Source organism: Carettochelys insculpta, chromosome 21 (genome assembly GCF_033958435.1).
Source record: "Carettochelys insculpta isolate YL-2023 chromosome 21, ASM3395843v1, whole genome shotgun sequence".
NCBI lineage: Eukaryota > Metazoa > Chordata > Testudines > Carettochelyidae > Carettochelys > Carettochelys insculpta.
The window spans coordinates 11,965,366-11,984,600 of NC_134157.1; the positions used below are offsets into that span (position 1 = coordinate 11,965,366).

General features: G+C 47.2%; 2 protein-coding genes across 5 annotated transcripts in view; both read right to left on the bottom strand.

Annotated features, from left to right (window-relative positions):
• Nucleotides 1–10,175, bottom strand: part of SPOUT1 (SPOUT domain containing methyltransferase 1) — a 22,023-nt gene extending 11,848 nt beyond the window's left edge. Inside the window, exons 1-4 of one of the 3 annotated variants that reach the window (XM_075015651.1) lie at nucleotides 10,166–10,175; nucleotides 9,041–9,134; nucleotides 1,480–1,522; nucleotides 832–948 (exon numbers count right to left, since the gene is read on the bottom strand). In XM_075015651.1, the coding sequence (XP_074871752.1) occupies nucleotides 832–948; nucleotides 1,480–1,522; nucleotides 9,041–9,055 (175 nt within the window). In that variant the 5' untranslated portion in view covers nucleotides 9,056–9,134; nucleotides 10,166–10,175. Of the gene's footprint in view, nucleotides 1–831; nucleotides 949–1,479; nucleotides 1,523–2,151; nucleotides 2,357–2,574; nucleotides 2,624–9,040; nucleotides 9,135–10,165 lie in introns of those variants that run through there. The other 2 variants (XM_075015650.1, XM_075015653.1) reach the window with 2 other exon arrangements.
• Nucleotides 9,101–17,868, bottom strand: LOC142024047 (kynurenine--oxoglutarate transaminase 1-like). Of its 2 annotated transcripts, none has more exons than XM_075015658.1 (7): nucleotides 17,733–17,868; nucleotides 15,584–15,734; nucleotides 14,840–14,989; nucleotides 14,271–14,417; nucleotides 12,390–12,510; nucleotides 10,869–10,958; nucleotides 9,101–9,117 (listed from the first exon to the last, which is right to left on the bottom strand). In XM_075015658.1, the coding sequence occupies exons 2-6, from the start codon at nucleotides 15,716–15,718 to the stop codon at nucleotides 10,936–10,938; spliced, it is 576 nt and encodes a 191-aa protein (XP_074871759.1). In that variant the 5' UTR covers nucleotides 15,719–15,734; nucleotides 17,733–17,868; the 3' UTR covers nucleotides 9,101–9,117; nucleotides 10,869–10,935. The 2 variants fall into 2 exon arrangements, with proteins under 2 accessions (XP_074871759.1, XP_074871758.1); XM_075015657.1 differs by lacking the exon at nucleotides 9,101–9,117 and adding an exon at nucleotides 10,301–10,352.
• Between the last annotated feature and the right edge of the window lie 1,367 nt (nucleotides 17,869–19,235).

Genomic DNA, 19,235 nt, shown 5'->3' on the forward strand with positions numbered 1-19,235 from the left:
ATCCCAGGGTCATCCATTTCATTAAAATGTTAACATGTGTTACTGTTGTTATGTATGTATATTCACTTTTACATACCAATTAATAAAGTTTTTACACTCTACGTACTTATTTTCTTACAGATGCCGAAAGTTAGCTTGTTTTTTTTCATATGAACATAACCAACATTTCCATCATTTTGGATTACAGTAGATGGGTTGAGGAGGGGCCCTGCTAACAGCAGGAACAAAAAATGGGGCCCAACAAAAAATTTGCTCACCCCTGCTCCAGAGAATTAATCAATGGACACTTTGGGTAGCAATTTTATAGTGGATTGTGTAATAGGCTAGCTAACTTAAAAGTTATGGGTCTACTACATTTCTTCCTACATGAACACTAAATGTTTCATTGTTTTGTACTGTCCAATACATGTATCTTCCGCTTTTTTTGCACGAGGATGGAGGGAGGCTACCATGATGAAAGATAGTGGGATACTGTAACTGAGTAAAATGAAACCTATCGTTAGCAAGAGACTTTTGTTGGTCTCTTCAGTGGCCATTTCTTAGAGATGGAGCAGAGTGGACTCTTCATACCAGAGTGTACTAGGCAATTCCTTAAAACAGGCATCCCCGGTTAAAAGTTGTCTCACATTCAGCATCATTGTGCTGCATTAAAGTCTACCTTCGTATTTGAACAGGCATGTAATTATACCAGTTCTGTGCAAGTTAAGCCATAAGATCTCCTTCTCTGTCTACAGAGATGAGATCATCATTTCAAGCATCTAAATTGGACCCCCTCACATATTAGATTCTCCCTGCCCTCACGCAATGCTTCCCTGACTAAAGCTATTATACCTTTGTCTTCCTTTGGCTTTTCTTCTTCTTTTTGTTTTTCCAGCATCTCCAGCATTCTTTTCTTTTCTAGTTTTCTCAATAGTTTTACTTCCTTCCATTTTTTCTTCTCTTCTTTTTCTGAAATGGAAAATAATCATGATTTAAACAAAAGGAGACTCAAAACTTTATTCTAGCCACCAGAATTCAAATGCATTTAAAATATACTATAATTAGACCACTAGACACCATCTGGGGAAGGCAAGGGGACAGAGACAGCAGAAGAAAAGAGCAATCGGTTGTGTCACATTATCAACAGTATTGTGGCAGACTGTCAACAGTAAAGCAGAAAGGAGTATTTGGCATTTTTTCCCCTGAGACAATAAACAGAAGTGGTAATCAGACCTAGTTTTTTGCAATGCAAAGACATGACCAGTAGAAATTGAGCATCTTTAACACTTCACACATGCTACCACACGAGTCCTCAAAGGGAAACTTCATAATAATGAGACATTGGAGTCTGACTTTGAAACAGTGAGCCAACAGTAAATGGGCTCTGGATTTCATCAAGAGCCTGCTTGCCAGCTATTCAAGCTATCTGATAAATGCTTGAGGGGTTCTTTCTAAAAGTGCCAGAAATTATAACAGTATATACAAAAAAGGTCTCCTTACTTTCCTGTTTCCATTTACGCCAGTCAACCTTTTTCTCTTTCTCCTAAACAAAACAAAACAAAACAAAACAAAAAAAAACAATGAGCTATCAACTTTCCATCAGCTGGCTCACCAGGATCACAACATTTAACAGTACAAAGAAATTCATCCAGTTGTAGCACTTTCTCAGTAAGTCACTGAGAAACACAAGGAAACAATGGCACCACTGGAATCATAGATGCCTCTGCTTTTTTCAGAGAAGCAGAATTGAGGTCTTCAGTTTGGTTGTGCACTTTAGTGTTCAAGGGTCCCTTTCCACTAGTGAAATTTGCACCCATTTACATAATGTAGCTAAACCCATGTAAACTTTTAAGGCAGGCACACTGTACTAGTGCAAAACATATGTAAACACCTGTTTCACAAGGGTGCACTGTATCCAATCCAAGGGTTTCCACAGCATAGCTACACTGACACCCGCTCCCACCCCAACAAACAAAACATAGGAGAGATATGAATTACTCTTTCATTTATGGCCTTCTACATAAGCTGTAAGGTCAGGCATGTGGAACCCGCACTAACAGCGTTTCCAAGCCCTCGCTCCGAGCGCCCTAACTACATTACAAAGCTGGGTTTACACGCGCTGGACCCAGGTTTGACAACCACGCTGGGGCAGCCAGGCTGCAGTATACAGACCTCCTGATTCGGGCCTGTAGCATGAGTTGCAACCACACTGCCAAAGGACAGGGCTGGGACCACTCAGACAGATGTGTGAACAGCAGCAAGGCGGGGGCGGAGCGGGACTCAAAGCTGAGCCCAGCCCGGGGTTTACACAGCAGTGCAAACTCAGCGTCGGACGGGAGGGTGGTTGGGAGACGTGTCTGCGCCCAGCGCAGCAGGCACCTGGCCCCAGACCCTGACCCTGACCGGCGTTCAGCGGCTCCAGCCTAGCCCCGACGCAGTTCCCAACCGCGGTTCACTCCAGCCCAGGCTGGCGGGTACAAGAAGCCCCCGCCGCCCCCACAGGGGCCCGCCCGAGGACAAGCAGCCCGGAGCGCTCGGGGAGGAGGGGGGGGGAGCACGTGCGCGCAGGGATAAAGCTCCGCGGACAGCACCCACCGGCTGGCCACGCGGCCACTTAGCAACACCCGCCATCTTCCACGGCCACTTCCGGCCTCGCACGGATTGGACGAAGGCGCATCCCAAGCCCCGCCTCTCAGGCCGTTTCCCAACCGCCCCCGGGCACGAGTCACGTGAAAGCGGAGCACGGTGGGCAACGGTAGAGCCAGGAGGCGGGGGGAAGGTGCTTAGTCCAGGCCATGGCTTGAGCCAGATCGGGTACTCAACGCTAAGCAGGGGCCGTTTATCTCCGGCCGTGGATGTAGGGGGAATCTCCGCTAAACAAGGTCCTAACTCGGCGGGCTTGCATGACGCTAACAGGTCTAGAGGCTGGTGTCTGACCATGGACATGGTCTCCCAGTTCTAGGGCAGCGTTTCTGAAATTATGTGCCCCGGAACAGTGGTGGCCTGAGAACACCTGGAAGGCCTGCTGCCTGCTGCAGCAGCGCAGCAGTGATGTGCCGTGCATGTTGCCTGCCATTAAAACCAGATACATTACTTCTCTGCTGCTATGAGAGGGTTACCATATTTGATCTTTGAAAAAATAAAACCCCACACCCCTGAGAGGGAGTGTATCTGTATCTATCAATTCAGGCATTATTGTGTTATACTATGTACATTAATACGTACATTGTTACTATGTGGGCTGGCAGATCCTGACATACTCCCTCTCAGGGGTGTCCTCTTTTTATGTGGTAACCCAAGCTATGATGCTTCATTTTGGTTTTGCTCTATATGTGGCAGGGTTTTTTTGGTTGGTGGTTTTGGTGTTTTTTGTCTGACAACAAATTTTCATAGGTGTTCCGCAAAAGAAATGTTGTTTGGTATTCCATGGTCTCAAAACATTTACAAAAAACACCTCTCTAAGATAGGGTGAAGCATGAGCAAGCAGAGTTGACCCAACCTTATAGGCAAAATAAGAAATCACCGGGAGCACCAAATTACACAGAAGTGATTGTCCCTCTTTTAAACAGATATTTGTTATCTCTGATAAAGGAAAGCAGCAAATATGGTACTTGGAAAAAAAAAAAAGTGCATCATTGCCATGTCAGAAGTTGAGACATACACCACTGTGCTCCACAATGTGAAATAAAGTGTATGTAAATACACAGTGACAATATTTTTTAACCCATGATGTAAAATGTTAACACACACCACTTAACGTATATGTTCCCTTCCTTTGTAATTGAAAATTATAGAAATTCTGGCCAAAAGCATCCCAAAAATCAGTTCCTTTAGAACAGGGGTTCTTAACCTGTGGGGTGTGCCTCCCCAGGGGAGGTGCAGAGGGGATTTGGGAGGAGGGTGACGTGCCTCAGAAAATTTACTGGAATTGCTTTCTCAGGCTACGTCTACACGTGCACCCAACTTCGAAATAGCTTATTTCGATGTTGCGACATCGAAATAGACTATTTCGATGAATAACGTCTACACGTCCTCCAGGGCTGGCAACGTCGATGTTCAACTTCGACGTTGCTCAGCCCAACATCGAAATAGGCACAGCGAGGGAACGTCTACACGCCAAAGTAGCACACATCGAAATAAGGGAGCCAGGCACAGCTGCAGACAGGGTCACGGGGCGGACTCAACAGCAAGTCGCTCCCTTAAAGGGCCCCTCCCAGACACACTTTCATTAAACAGTGCAAGATACACAGAGCCAACAACTAGTTGCAGACCCTGTATATGCAGCATGGACCCCCAGCTGCAGCAGCAGCAGCCAGAAGCCCTGGGCTAAGGGCTGCTGCCCACGGTGACCACAGAGCCCCGCAAGGGCTGGAGAGAGAGTATCTCTCAACCCCCCAGCTGATGGCCGCCATGGAGGACCCCGCTATTTCGATGTTGCGGGACGCGGATCGTCTACACGTCCCTACTTCGATGTTGAACATCGAAGTAGGGCGCTATTCCCATCCGCTCATGGGGTTAGCGACTTCGACGTCTCGCCGCCTAACGTCGATTTCAACTTCGAAATAGCGCCCAACACGTGTAGACGTGACGGGCGCTATTTCGAAGTTACTGCCGCTACTTCGAAGTAGCGTGCACGTGTAGACGCAGCCTCACTGTATAAAATTCTAAAGTTTAGAATTCTTTAATATTATGAATTAAAATTATTAACATTAATTGCTTATTAATTAAATATAAGGGAACTTGGGGTGAGATCAGATACTTAAGAGAATAATGTCTACTTTCACTGTTAGAGCTACTCAACCGTATTCCACCAAACTGCTTTAAACTGGTTACGACAAAAACTAACACCTTGCTCACAGTGTTACATTTTGATTGGCTGATGCAACACGAGGTGATATTTTTTTCCTCAAGGCTGACACTTTTAAAAAATTAGGTCAGACACAATATTACGCCTTTGTAGAACTACTGCAGTCTTCTCTTGCATTGCACCATATTGTTGTGTACTTTGCCCACACGCACTGGTTCAGTTAGTAGTCTGTCTTTGGTGCGAGTAGTTGTTTTTGCGTTTAACTCTACCATGATCAATAGTTTAGTTTACATTTTTGTGTTCCCTCAAGAAGAAGAGAAAATGTCAAAGAAAAGGAAATACAGTGAGGATTATGTGAAATTTGGGTTCACGTGCTGTCTTGACCACAATGGAACTGAAAAACCTCAGTGCTTTTTATGTGCAAAACTTCTCTGTAATGAAAACGTGAGGCCTGCCAAACTCCGAGAGCATTTTGCAAATGTGCATCCAGGAAATTCTGGAGACTCGCTGGAGTCGCTGACGCAGAAGAAAGCTCAATTCCACTCATCAGGCACTTTACCCAATTTGGGTTTTGGATCTACCCAGAAGCTACTCCTTGAGGCCTCCTACAAAGTGGCATATCTCATTGCAAAGAACAAAAAGCCTCACATAATCGGTGAGACTCTGATCGAGCCCTGTGCCCTTCAAATGATCAAAGTTGTTCTCAGAAAGCAACAGAGGAAACAGATTGCTGAAATACCTGTCAAACGACGTCATCAGTTGTCGAATTTTGGATATGTCATCTGCTATTTTGGATCAACTCATGGCGGAACTCAAGAAAGTGACTCTGCCCTTTGGACTTCAACTGGATGAAAGTACTGATGAGGCTCAATACAGTCCACTCTTGGCTTTTGTGAGATACGCCACTGAAACATGCATCAAAGAAGAGTGTTTGTTCTGTGAACCCCTGTTGGCTACCACAAAAGATGCTGATGTGTACCAGCTAATCAATGAGTTCTTTTCAAAAAATGGACTGGACTGGAAGGCAAAATTGGGCTTCATATGCACTGATGCTGCACATTCCATGCTGGGGAAGAAATTTGGCTTTGGAGCTTTGGTGCAGGTGGAGGCTCCACAGGTGGAGGTCATCCACTGTTTTCTACATGGTCATGCATTGGCGTCAAAAACTCTTTCTCCAAGACTGAAATCAGCCATGGATACCACTGTTCAAGCAGTGAACTTCATCCAGTCTCAAGCTTTGAACCACAGACTCTTCAAACTATTCTGCCAAGAAGTTGGAGCTGCTCATGAAGTATTGTTATATCACACAGAAGTAAGCTGGCTTTCACATGGAAGGGTCTTCACTCATGTTATGGAAGTTAGAACTGAGATAGCCATGTTTCTTTGAGAGAAGGAAAACAAACTGTGTGAGGAGTTTGAAACCCAAGGTTTCATTGTGTCTTTGGCCTATCTTGCAGATATGTTCTCGCAATTGAATGACCTCAACATTTCTGTTCAAGGGTCAGAAGTGACTGTTCTGGATGCAGATGAGAAGATTGCTGCCTTCCAGCAAAAACTGGCTCTTTGGAAGAGATAAGTGGTGAAGAACAATTGTGCAAATTTTCCTACTCTGGAAAATGTTCTTCTCTCTGGAGAGGGTTTGTTAGAGACGGTCCAGGATTGGATTCCAGGTGATATTTTGAGGCATCTGGAAAATCTCATGGACTCTTTTGATAATTATTTTGTGAAAGACTAATTGAAAAATGATGAGTGGATTCAAAATCCTTTCACCTTTAATTTGGACTCGATGGATGATGCTGACATGCAGAAGGACAACCTCATCGATTTGCAGAGCAAAGCTTTGCTGAAGCAAGGATTCTCCAATCAAAATCTTGATGAATTTTGGTGCTCTCAAAAAGCTGCCTACCCAGTTTTGGCAAAGAAAGCTCTTTCAGCCTTGATACCATTTGCTACAACCTATGTCTGCAAATCTGGATTTTCAACATTGGTCAGTGTGAAGACAAAGGCTAGAAATCAGTTGGGTGCCAGGCATGACATGTGCTTAGCATTGTCCAAGACTGTCCCTCCAATTTCTGTCCTTACTGACTGAAAGCAGCAACAGCCATCTCATTAAGGTGGTTCTGAAGAACTTTTTAATTTATCTATTTTTATTTGTTTTGTGTATGTGAGGAATTGGCTAGAAATAAAATCCCTTTATCATCTTAATTATGTCTTGATTGGTCCATTGATCAATTTGGGGAAGGATGGGATGTGTAAACATTAAGTTCACTTTCAGGGGAGGTGTGATGGCAAAAAGGTTAAGAACCCCTTCTTTAGAAGGAAGACAGTTGTAATTTGAAATGCAGTTGTTAAAAGAGCTGACCAGAAACACTGGGTGCAACTCAAAACAGTTGAAAATTTAAAGTGTCAGCTATTGTACCGGTCAGTTTCCTGGCTCCCCTCCGTGGTGGGCAGCCTGGAGCCAGGCGCCAAGAGTTGCATTAACCTGAGATGTGCGCTACTTGAGTGCACATATCTCAGGGTTCTATTGTAATCACTTGGACAGACTGCTTGGTTGAGCAGGTAGTCTGTTCTGCAACATGATGGAAGAAAGGAAACAATGGTCTGGGGAAATGGAATTAAAGGGAAATGTTCTGATAAAGAAAACGTTCAGACATAATTGGAGTCCAATATCTTATGAGAGGAGCACTGGCATCAGCCTAATAAGAATGTACAGTAACCAGTCTGGTCTTGTGTTGAAGCTGCAAGGAACCCAAGAGGAGTAAGTCAGTGACACTTCTAAAAGTGAAAAAAAGAGGAAATCAAGTGTTTCTAATGTCTATACAGGCTCACATGGCCCAAGGAACAGTAAAGCCTTTTTGCTAGTGGACAGCAATGAAAAGCTTTCAACCAGACCTTAGGGCTGACAAACCTCTTGCCCATGTGAATGATAGAGAAGGGGAATGAAATCAAATGATTCAGTAGGGTCAACAGAAAGACAGAAAGCAAAGTATCTGGAGTCATGATGTCTTCCTTAAGGAGCACAGAAGACAGCAGATCAGAGCAGAGTGCAGGCAAGTCTGGTACTCCACCCAAAGCAGTCACTGCCCAGTTTTCTCCAGCCTCCATCGTTGCAGTGTGTCGTCTGCTGCCTTCAGCGTAGCTTCATCCTGAGCAAACACCAGACTGTCAGCTCTACCAGGCTCCATGCTCACATCCTCCCTCTCTTGCATAGACTGATGCAAGACCAAAAGCCCTTGTTTCACTATGAAGGATCACCAATGCTGTATATACAGCCCCTCTGAAATGCAGCCACTTTTGGGACAGAGGGCAGCATCCAAGCAGGTGAACAATGCACAGCTATCTCTTTGCAGTAACACGGTATGAGAGGAGATTTTAGCCAGATGCACTCGGAAGAAGCTCTACTCTTATACAAAGTGCTCTGGGATCTTCATAGGTCATGAATGGACAGAACCTGGATTAAAATCTCATGTGAAAGACATTCACATGCTCAGCTTAATTATATCTACCCCTGAAGGCTGAAAAGTCAATTCCTGCCTGACTGAATCTGCAGTTTCAGGTTATTGTTAAGTGGCTTTAGTCTCACATCTTTGCCCTTATCTCTTTAGGCATATCCCTCATTTACAGCAGGAACCCTGAGCACTGCCTGAACTCACAGCCCCAGAGGCCTCAACTTCATGAAACAGAAGCAGATTAAATGGTCAAAATTCCTCTCGTGTGTAGTGCTGTAGAAGGTGGAGACTGGAATGGCAACTAAATCCTGTGCAGAGGAAGAGGGCAGAAAGAAGATGCATCCCACCCTCACCTTCTGCTACTGGTGAACATTGGCTGGCTCAGCCTCTGGTGTGCCAGGATGCTCATAGGGCCAACAGGCAAGAGGAGGGAATGACGCAGGCAGCAAGGTGTAACAAGGTGGTCAGCTGGTGCAGAAGCACATCACGGAGGCGGCGCCATACCCTGACTCTGGAGGAACATGGTGGAGGGTGTGGAGATAACCAGATGGCCAGTCTAGGGAATGCAATCAATGAGCTCCATTGGTATGAGACAAGGCACAAGAAGGAAGTGGATTTGAATTCAGAAGTCTGTGTACTTGACTGAATGAGGCAGCAGCAGCAATATTCAAGTAACTTTTCTAAACATTTCAAGGCAGCACTCCTCCATTACAAAACCCAGCTCCCTCACATCTACCTGGAGCAAGGAGAATGGGGGTCCTTCTAAGAGAACAAGCCCCTTGAAGAGAGACAGAGATATTACCTTGTTTCTAATCATCCACTTTATAAACCGAGAGTCGTAGGGTTCATCACAGTCAGGGAGCTCAGGTACTTCACTTTCTGCAAGACACGCACAGCTGCAAAGGTGAGCGGAATGATGGAACAAATGAGACACAGCTGAATTTCCCACTGAGCCAAATACCCATATAAAGCCAGATACCTTTGTGGTCAAGCGCACTAATATGTCCCCTCCACGGACCTGGGGTCAAACTCTGGTGCAGGCAGGGCCATCTGTGAGGGAGGTGGGGAGCCCTGAGTCAACCTTCCTTGTGCCACAGGCTCCAGCCCTTCTCTGCTCTGGCCCTGCCTTGCCCTTTTCCCTCAGGCAACGGGACCTGGGTATTCCTTGGAGTGGAGGGCCGGGCACAAGTGGTGGTCTCCGGTCACCATGCAGGCAGTAGGAGCAGAAACCTGCTCTGGCCTGCTGCACTTTGCCATGGCATCCTCCCATCCCACGGAGATTTCCAGCCACCTGCTGAGAAGTGAGGTGCAGTGAGCCAGGAGTGCAGCATACCATGGTGCAGCAGGACAGGGCAGGCTGCCACTCCTGCTGCCCACGTGTTGAGTGCAGGAGGGAAGGGCAGAAACCCCTGCTGCCTCTGCTGCACCCAGCCCTCAGCTCCAGGTAACCATTCCATCTCTAAGATGGCTGCTGTGGGTCCCCCAAAAACACAGGGCCTAGGGGCAGACACCCCAGTTCATCCTATGGATGGGATGGGGTATGGGTGTAGGTCACATGTGAAAAAACACATATGACCATTTCATCCTTATCAGGATAGCAGAGTTGTCCAGATCTATTCATGGGAATCCCAGGGGCAGGAAAGATGCTCATGGGGGGTGGGCACCGGCCATGCACAGGTCAGCTTGTAGGGGTCAGGGAGACGTGGCACAGCACATGCTCACGCTGTGACCAATTAAACCCAGTGTTATCAAGCAACAAATTCCCCAGCACCATCTGTCAAAGTCTTTCCTTTCCCTTCCCTAGTGCAAGTGAGGAAAATGGACCAGCCTTTATCTTTTTTTCACCTCTCCAATGCCGGATCCCAAGCTGAGCACCGCCCCTTTAATGTGAAGGCCAGAAGTAGATAAAACAGTCACATGGACTCACTGAGCTCTGAGATGTCTGCCATCATGAAGTAGGTGCCCTCAGGGATGATGGGCTTCATGCCTGCAGCCACTAGGCTCTGACCTAGCCAGTCCCGTTTCTGCTGCAGCTCCTGAGACAACTGGACAAAATAACTGTCTGGCTTCCCGTAATTGTCAAGCTCTCTTTGGAATGCCTGGGCCACTGCTTCCTGGGGTGGGAGGGTGGAGAGAGGAACTCAGACCCAGACACAAAGCATCCCCTGTGTGCGCTCAAAGTATGACAGAGTCCCTCTACCCCGAGCACAAGCAGGAAATGCTGAGTTTGCAGTAGGCTTCCCTGCTAATTCTAGAGGCAGCCCATGAACTGGGCTTCTCACTTCTGAGCAGATACATAGGAGATTGGGGCAATTTAAGACAACAGTAGGCCTAAATCAAATACTTTTCTTCCAGCCTCCTCCCAGACAGAAGGCTTGAGAGCGGTGTTCCTCCAATGGCCTAACCTGACCATGACAGTACCCGAGACACGGAACAAGCTTGCTGGTTCTGAACTTGTTTGGGGAAGGTGCATCTTACGTGGATGGGGTGTCTGAGAGAGCTCTTACCTCTAGGCTCCACACATTTGTGGTCTGGGGAGACAGTTAATGGATCTCTCCACGAAGGAGGTCTGGGGTTTACATCTGACATCTGATTTGAGGCAATACCTTTCCAGGTGCTCTGTCCCTCACCTGAGCTGCTGTCGGACACTGATCCACAGAGTTCTGGTGAACAGTTCTGAGGTGTTTCACAAGACAATCAGGCCCAAGAGTCCAGCCAACCTGTTACAACACAGAGATTCGAGGACGTTTCAGTTTCCCAGGTATCTTACACCTGTTCCACTTTATTTACATACTGTCACTTCACACTATCAATTTCACACGATCAGGTCCATTTGCAAAGCAAATCTCTGATCCCTCCAATTTAAAGACAAGCAGAGAGATTCCCCACAGGTGATGATAATTCTTGGTTGGACAGGCAGTCCAACAATTGGAGAAATATTGATGGAAAGATGGGCAAGATGGGCTTGATTTCAGGAAGGTTGGCCGTCAGCCAGAGTCCCATACTGGAACTACTGAATTGGAGGGCCAGGAAGGTTTTATATGGGAGACATTTCTGCCACTCCAGACTCAATCACCTTCCATCCTGTGCTGCTGAAGGTTTTGCCAGCACTCCCAATGGTTATTGTGTGATCCCACATACCCGGCAAGCTGGCTGCCAATGAAACAAGAGAGAAAAACAGCTGGAAGATCTCACAGCAAACAGTATAATTTGCCCTTGTACAGTATTTATGACTCCTGTATATTTTTGGGCTTTGAAGTTGCCACAGGGAGAATTAGCCTAATGAAGTGCTGCATATTCATCGCAGCACTTCATTAGTATTCTCCGATCAAGCTGATTGCCATGCCCCCTTCAAAGACACTGCCAAGGTGTTTTTTTTTAAACGAATAATTATAGATGCTTCAGTTTTGAGGTGCCCATGTCAAGATATTTCAGACCTGGTTTTCAGAAGTGCTGAGCACACAACATTGCTAATGTCTTCAACCTCCTGTGGCACTTCAAAAAAGGAGGTCCAAAAGTTGGCCACCCAAAAACAGACACCCAAAATCACTAATATCAGAGGGGTAGCCATGTTTGTCTGTATCAGCAAAAACAAGAAGTCCTATGGTACCTTATAGACTAATAGATATTTTGGAGCATAAGCTTTCATGGGCAAAACTCCAAATTGATAGCTAGTTTTGAAAATGTTGGTCCACTTTTACAACCTCTAAGTGAAATCCTGCCCCTCTGGAGTCAATGGGAGTTTTGTTATTGACTTTAGTGGGGTCAGAATTTCCCTCTACTAGTCTAGTTCTGACTGACTCCAGAATAAGAAACTCCACTGGAGTCCAATAACTGAGAGAACAGTTGGTATGGAGGCCAAGACTGAAGTGTGCTGGAAGGCCTCTGAGGGAAGAAACAGGTATGGCTTAGCAGAAAGTGCTGCAGTTGAGGAGAGAGATATAGTGGCAGGGCTGTGTGACCCTCACTTAAATAGTCAATTCGCCCACATATTCTGTGAGGACAAAGCAAGTGAAATAAATATGACTGGTCACAATCTCCCTTTCAAGCATAACACCTTTAATAATAGCTTCCCTATGCTCCCACACAACAGAGCTGCAGACAGTGAGGGAGGGACATAAGCTGGCCCACATACAAACCATGCTCCTTACCAATCCGGATGTGCACATTCCCATCGTACATCACCCACTCCTGCACTTCGTTGCTGAAGCAGAGCACATGGTGTTTCGCACACAGGTCTGCGATGAGCTCCATCTCCTCCCTGCTGAACGCCTATGCCAGACAGGCAGAGGAGAAGGGGCTGTTGGGCACAGAACTCCTCAGCTCCACAACCCCACAGTGAGTTCTCAGGCTCAGCCCTTGTGGGGCCTATAGTCCTCAACAATAGCATCTCAGGCAGACATTCTCTTCGTGACAATGAGCAGACAACGTAATAGAACAGGGAGAGTAAGGGGGCCATCTCCACCAACACGAGTGTCACTCTCCCCATCCTTGTTACAGCAGCAGCCTCCACTCAGACACTAGGTTCTTCTTAGGGGACTTTCTCCCACTCACATTACCCAACTAGGGTTAGTCCTGCTGGTGACAGTCTGAGGTTCTCCCTCCCACCGCAGGCTGCAGACTGATTTCTCTTGACCGTGAGTGTAATCTGCTTATGCTAAGGCACTCAACTGATGGGGTCTAACAGCTATCCCTCTTTTCCTCCCTCCTGCTCCTGAAGACAAAGGCTGATAACTCTGCACAGTGGAATCATCAGCGGATCGTCTCACTAACTGCCCACTCCAGTTTCTGGAGCTGCCAGATTATCTGTGGGCTCTTCCAAAAGGAGAAGCTGACTGTGGGACCCCACTCAAGTACTGGCTCTAAGGAGACAAGCATCAAAGGCCTATTCATTTCCTTCCTGTTTTCTGGGTCCCTACAGAGGGAAGGGGGAGCTCTCTCAGGTGTTAGAGGCACTACCTTCCCTAGGGGGTTGTTGGGTGAGTTCATAACGATGGCTTTGGTTCGTTTAGTAAAGCTGGAAGCCAGCTGCGTTTGGTCCAGCTGCCAGTCCCTGCTAGATATCAGTTTACCAGCTTCTGCAGCTTTCTGCAAAGGACAGTGAGGAAATCACGATTACAAGCAATACATGACTGGAGATGTGGGGGTCCTGCTCTGACTAGGAATCTCTCTGAGCTCTTAACAAAGACACATTGTCCATCTCCAGCCCTCTCCTTTTGAGCATCTCAAAGCACTCAATAAACGTTAATGGATTGAACCAGCTCACAGTCCCACCCCCCATCAGTAGATTGGTGTTGTTACCCTGATTTTACAGATGGGGAAACCGAGGCACAAAGAAATACGTGACTTGTCTGAAGTAACACAGCAAGTCAGTGTAATAGACAAGCATAGACCACAGGTGTCCTGTGGCTTAACCTTCAGTACGTCCTCTCGCCCTCTGTGTGTTTCAGTATCATTGTGATTGGGCAGCAACAAGATGGGAAACAAATCCATCATCCTCTCTCCAGCCAGGTCAGCAAACACAGAAGAGTCCCAATACTTGGGGCTTTCTCTCAGGGAGCTGCTGAAGCCTGGAGTTCTAAGTAATGTTCAGGATCAGCCTTATGCACAAAGCAAGAGGCTTTGTGGGATCTGCTCTTTTAGGGACCCTCTCAACTTACTGCAAGGTCTTCAACTCACAGGTTGATGTATCTGTAGGACCAGCTGTAGGACCAGAGAGAAAGGAAATTTCTTCCTGCCAGGACCCTTCACCTCAGTGAGGAGATCATTGTGGTGAGGAACAAATGATTTTGTTCCCCATTTTCAGCATCGTGGGGCCCCATAAATCACGAGGCTGGTCCTGATCAAGCTACAGGCCTTATTGACCTGGACTTGACTTATTATTATTCAGTTTAGAGACAACCCCTGATTCCTACTTCACATCATCACCATAAGACTGCCTCTCTCCCTCATGCACCATTTCTGTTCACAGCACTTACAGAGAAAGAGACTCCCTAAGGTCCCAAAACAGCTTTGCTTTGATGTCCACTTACCGGTCGCAGCTGTATGAACACAGGAGTGCCCCCCACCATCTTCACCATTGCCTCATAGCAGTCAAAGTACGGCTCAATGATAATCACCTGGGGAGACACCAGAGCCCACCCTCTCCTCAGTCTTCCTTTCACCAGTGCAGATGGATGCTGGGAGAGGTTGGAGAGGACAGGAAATTTACTTCCCAGCTTCAAAGTTATTCTTTTACATCAGGATCTGAGACCCAAGAGTGGCTGGTAGCAAAAAGAACAAACTGAGTAGGGGCAGTGTTTCCACTCATGGAAACGAGAGTACTGGTGAGTGCACATTGGGAGATTCAACCTCTAGTGGGACAATGTAACAGCTACAAGGATCTGTGGAAAGCTGGGTTTGGGTATCCTGCTCCACAGAGAACGTTTGTATGGGGCTGCCTGGAATTTTAGTCCGAACAGAAGCAGGTGGGCGGTCCTTCCTGTGGGGGGGATGGAGGGTCTCCATGCACATAAGAGCTTGCAGCTTTATTCAGATTCCAAAATATGGGTCAGAAGAAGCCTGAAAGGAGCTGTGCAACAGCTGGTGAGTCCTTGATTACCTCATCGCCTTCATCAACCAGAGCCTGGAAACAGTTGAAAAGGGCTTGGTACGCCCCGACTGTCACCAACACATAGATCCAAGGGTCAAGTTCCTGCCCTAGCAACTTCCCATAAAAGCGGGCCAGGATCATCACAAGTGCTGGGTGTCCCTGTTGGGAGCGTCACAAAACACCACTTGTATTAACTGTGTGAGGAAGGCTGCTAAGCTTATTATTGTGTCAGTGTCACTGACAGCCACATGGGCCCCAGGGCCAGGTGGGATTGGGAGCCTAGCTCCATGCCCCAGAAGGGGCAGGGCCAGTGGCAGAAGGGGTGGGGCCTAGGGGACACAGCCCTCAGTGTCAGGCTGTCACTGCACCCTCCAAGCTCCAGGCCCCTTTGAAAGGCCAGGCTTGGAGGCAGCTGCCCCATTGATCCCCATGACTCCTGTTGTTGATGGGTCAGGCTGTGCTTCATGCAGTGCAAACTCCTTAGCACTTAGCAATGAGTAGAAACAGGAATTTTTTAGCAGAGTACCTGGCACAACCCTTTCACCCCACAAGTGGGATCGTTTTCCCCCCTCCCCTCCAAAGAAGATGGCAGTGACTGCCGAGCTCCACTTAGCCCAGCCAAAGCATCTATTTGCTCTGCACTAGGGGCTTTTTCAAGCCTGGGCCTAGTCAACTCCATGCTGAGCTATAAGGGGCAAAGGCCATCAGGCAGCAAAGCCGGCTCTAAGAGAAGGAGCTGGGTCTCTCACGCACAAAGGCCCAGGTGTACTGGTGCAGCATGAAGTTTTCCCCGCTGACAGTCTTCACAAACGCCTCCTTCACAAAGTCTGGTGGGGGCAGGTCAGGGAAGCCCTTGCCAAGGTTCACACATGGGTAAGTGGCAGCCATTTGCACAAATTCCACCCTAGAGAGAGAATAACAAGGTTTAGAGAGGATCCAAGGCAGTGTTCCATCTAATTTTTTCCAGCCCTGAACAAAATGAAATTTCTTACGCTCACCAATGTGGAGGTGATGTGCGACACGTCACTTTCATATTGGTGCACATAATAAACTTCACATGGTAGGGGTGTGGTGAAGGGGTTCTGAGTGTGAGGGCTCTGGCTGGGGTGCAGGCTCTAGGGTGGGACTGGAGATGAGTGGTTGGGGTATAAGAGAAGGGGCTCCAGTTTTGGGGAGGAGCTCAGGGCTGGGAGTTGGTGTGCAAGAGAAGTGCAGGCTCTGGGGTGGGCTTTGAGGTGCAGGAGGATGCTCAGGGTTGGGGAGACTCAGGGTGGTCAGCCTTTTGGAGCTTGGGCTCACCTGGGCATCTCCTTGCTGTGGACAGCTTCAGCAGTTCTGTGCTGGAGCTGGCAGGGAGGAGCACTTCCCAGCTGGCCTCAGCTGAGGGATGCCTCCCCACAAGCCACAACGGTTTCGGGGTTTGGGGAAGGGCATTTCTCACCACTGCAGCCCTGTGTGTGTAAGGCTTAATGGGAATGTGTGCAGCTGAACAGCTTAGGGGCAACTTAGGTCTCAGCTGGCATACCCCTCTCCTTGCCAGGAGGCTTTTGTCTGACAAATTAACAGAGTAGCTCTTCCAGCCAGAGGAGCTATACAGGGCAGCAGTTCTGGTGCCCAAGACTCCATCCTCGATGGAGACTCCAGAGCAGCAGAAGCTGCCGACAGCCATGACAGCCCAGCAGCCATAACAAAAACCTTAAGGGCCTTTCTAGCCCGTCATTAATGATCACACTGCAACTAGGGAGAGTTACAAGGTCATGTGCTCTGGCCTCCTAGTCATTTTTGTCGCCCTCCGCTGGACTTTCTCCAGCGTGTTCACATCCTTTCTATGCTGAGGGACTGTAATATGATGGGGTTTCTGGGCACAGCTAAAAAAAATCAAACCAGGGTATTTGTGCTTAAAACTGGGCCTCTTACAGCCCAAGCTGGGATTTCCTTCTCACTAAGGCAAATCCAACCAGCCACAAAGACCTCTGCCAGACCCACTGGCCAGCCAGAAGCCACACAAGCAACCCACAGATTTCCCAGCTGCTCTGGGCACAACATTTCAAGAAAGATGTGGCTAAATGATTAAAGGTCAAGAGAACATGAGCTGTGAGGGAAGACTGAAAGAACTGGGCTTGTTTAGTTTGGAAAAGAGAAGACAGAGGGGACATGAGAGTAGTTTTCAAGTACCTAAAAGAGGGTTAAAAGGAGGAAGGAGAAAAATTGTTATCCTTGACCTCTGAGGATAGGACAAGGAGCAGTAGGCTAAACTGCAGCAAGAGAGGTTTAGATTAGACATTAGGAAAAACTTCCTAACTGTCAGGGTGGTTAAACATTGGAACAAATTGCCCAGGGAGGTTGTGGCATCTCTATCACTGGAGATATTTAAGAGCAGGTTAGACAGACACCTATCAGGGATGGTCTAGATGGTGTTTGGTTCTGCTGTGAGGGCTGAGTACTGGACTTGATGACATCTCGAGGTCTCTTCCAAGTCTAGTATTCTGTAATCATCGAAAGACAAGCCCTAGAACCACCACCACATTTAAGGCTGCACTGGTTTCTCCTGCTCTTGAGTTCGTTTTCTATTTAGCTCCTTGTTCTGTCCCTTCTTCCAGGGTGCCATTTTGATCTCTGATATAGAATCTTGTCAAAATGCTTCTTGAATGTTGAAATTTACTTTAGCCACTGAGTCTCCAATACCAAAGCACCCAGGCCTGAGAGATTAATCCTTAAGAGAGCAAACAGATTGAAAAAATCTGATTGGGATGGTGATAGGTCCTGCTGTGACTGCAGAGCACTAGGCTTGATGACTTCTTCAGGTCCCTTCCAGTTCTATGAGATAGATAACCCCCTTGGAGTGTCTGGCAGCACTTAACTTATCACTACCTCTCTTGCCTGAGTCAACGCTGGATATTACCTTATACCAGACTTTCTTGTCCAATCCTTCCAGTCTTCGAGCCTGAACCAGCCTTGGCATTTTTGTCTGCAGAAAGGAGGAAGAAAAAGTGTTAAAAGCTGTCACTAATGCCAGATGGGATCCATAACCAAAGCAGGTGATACCTCTCTGTCAGAGCAGCCTGTACCTTTATATTTTGCCCAGGTGACCCCAAATTGTGTATTTTTAGTCCAGATTTTCCTAATTATTTACTGGAGAGTTGAGGAGAAAAGAAAGGTTACTCACCCTCTTCAATAACTGCAGTTCTTCAAGATGGATGTCCTTGTAGATGCTCCACCTTAGGGCTGGGTCTACACTAGAGAGTTTTGTCGACAGAAGAGGCCTTCTGTCAACATAACTCAGGGAGCATCTACACGCGTAAAGCTTTCTGCTGACAGTCTTGACAGAACTCTGCATTTGCCTCAACAGTATTATCCCTCAAAAATTTGAGGCATAGCAATCTCTTGACAAAAGTACAGTTGACAGAAGTGTGGTGTAGCCCCTTCTGTTGACAAAACTCTCTAATGTAGGCACAGCCATGGTCAGATGATTTTTAGCAGTGCTTAGTGGGGCTGTGTGCACACGCTCAGAGAGCCCTATTTAGGGAGAGAGTTATTGAGCATGTGTGAGCCTTGTTCCTCTCTGTTCCTTCTATGCCCCAACAGACATATGCCACAAAGCAGAGGGGAGGAAGGGTGGGTGGTGGAGAATCCACAAGAACATCCATCTCAAAGAACTGCAGTTACTTGGAAATCGGGGAGATACCGGATGACTGGAAGAAGGCAGACGTAGTGCCCATCTTTGGAAAAAGGAAAGAAGGACAATCCAGGGAACTATAGACCCGTCAGCTTTACCTCAATCCCTGGGAAAATAATGGAGGGAATCCTCAAGGAATCCATTTTGAAGCACTTGGAAGAGGGGAAAGTGATCAAAAGTAGCCAACATGGATTCACAGGGGGCAAGTCCTGCCTCACCAATCTGATCAGCTTCTATGACAACGTAACAAGCTCTGTGGACACGAGGAAGTCAGTGGATGTGATTTACCTTGACTTCAGCAAGGCTTTTGATTCAGTCTCCCACAACATTCTTGTCCATAAGTTAAGGAAATATGGATTGGATCCTTGGACTATAAGATGGATAGAAAGCGGGCTTGATCGGGCCCAACGGATAGTGGTCAATGGCTCAATATCTGGATGGCAGTCTGTTTCAAGTGGAGTGCTGCAAGGCTCAGTCCTGGGGCTGGTGTTATTCAACATCTTTATTAATGACCTGGATGAGGGACTGGGTTGCACCCTCAGCAAGTTTGCAGAACAAAACTAGGGGGAGAGGTAGATACGTTGGAGGGTAGAGAGAGAATCCAGAGGGACCTGGATAAATTGGAGGACTGGGCCAAAAGAAATCTGATGTGGTTCAATAAGGAGAAGTGTAGAGTCCTACACCTGGGGCGGAAGAATCCCAAACATTGTTACAGGCTAGGGACCGACT

What these genes read in the sequence shown, in the direction of transcription:
- LOC142024047 (XM_075015658.1), bottom strand. Translation starts at nt 15,718, where the DNA reads ATGGCTGCCACTTACCCATGTGTGAACCTTGGCAAGGGCTTCCCTGAC. An exon ending in TGTTCATACAGCTGCGACCG is followed by an intron (nt 12,511 to 14,270) that starts GTAAGTGGACAT and finishes TGTCTGGCATAG; the next exon opens with GCGTTCAGCAGGGAGGAGAT. An exon ending in GAATGTGCACATCCGGATTG is followed by an intron (nt 10,959 to 12,389) that starts GTAAGGAGCATG and finishes GTGTTGTAACAG; the next exon opens with GTTGGCTGGACTCTTGGGCC.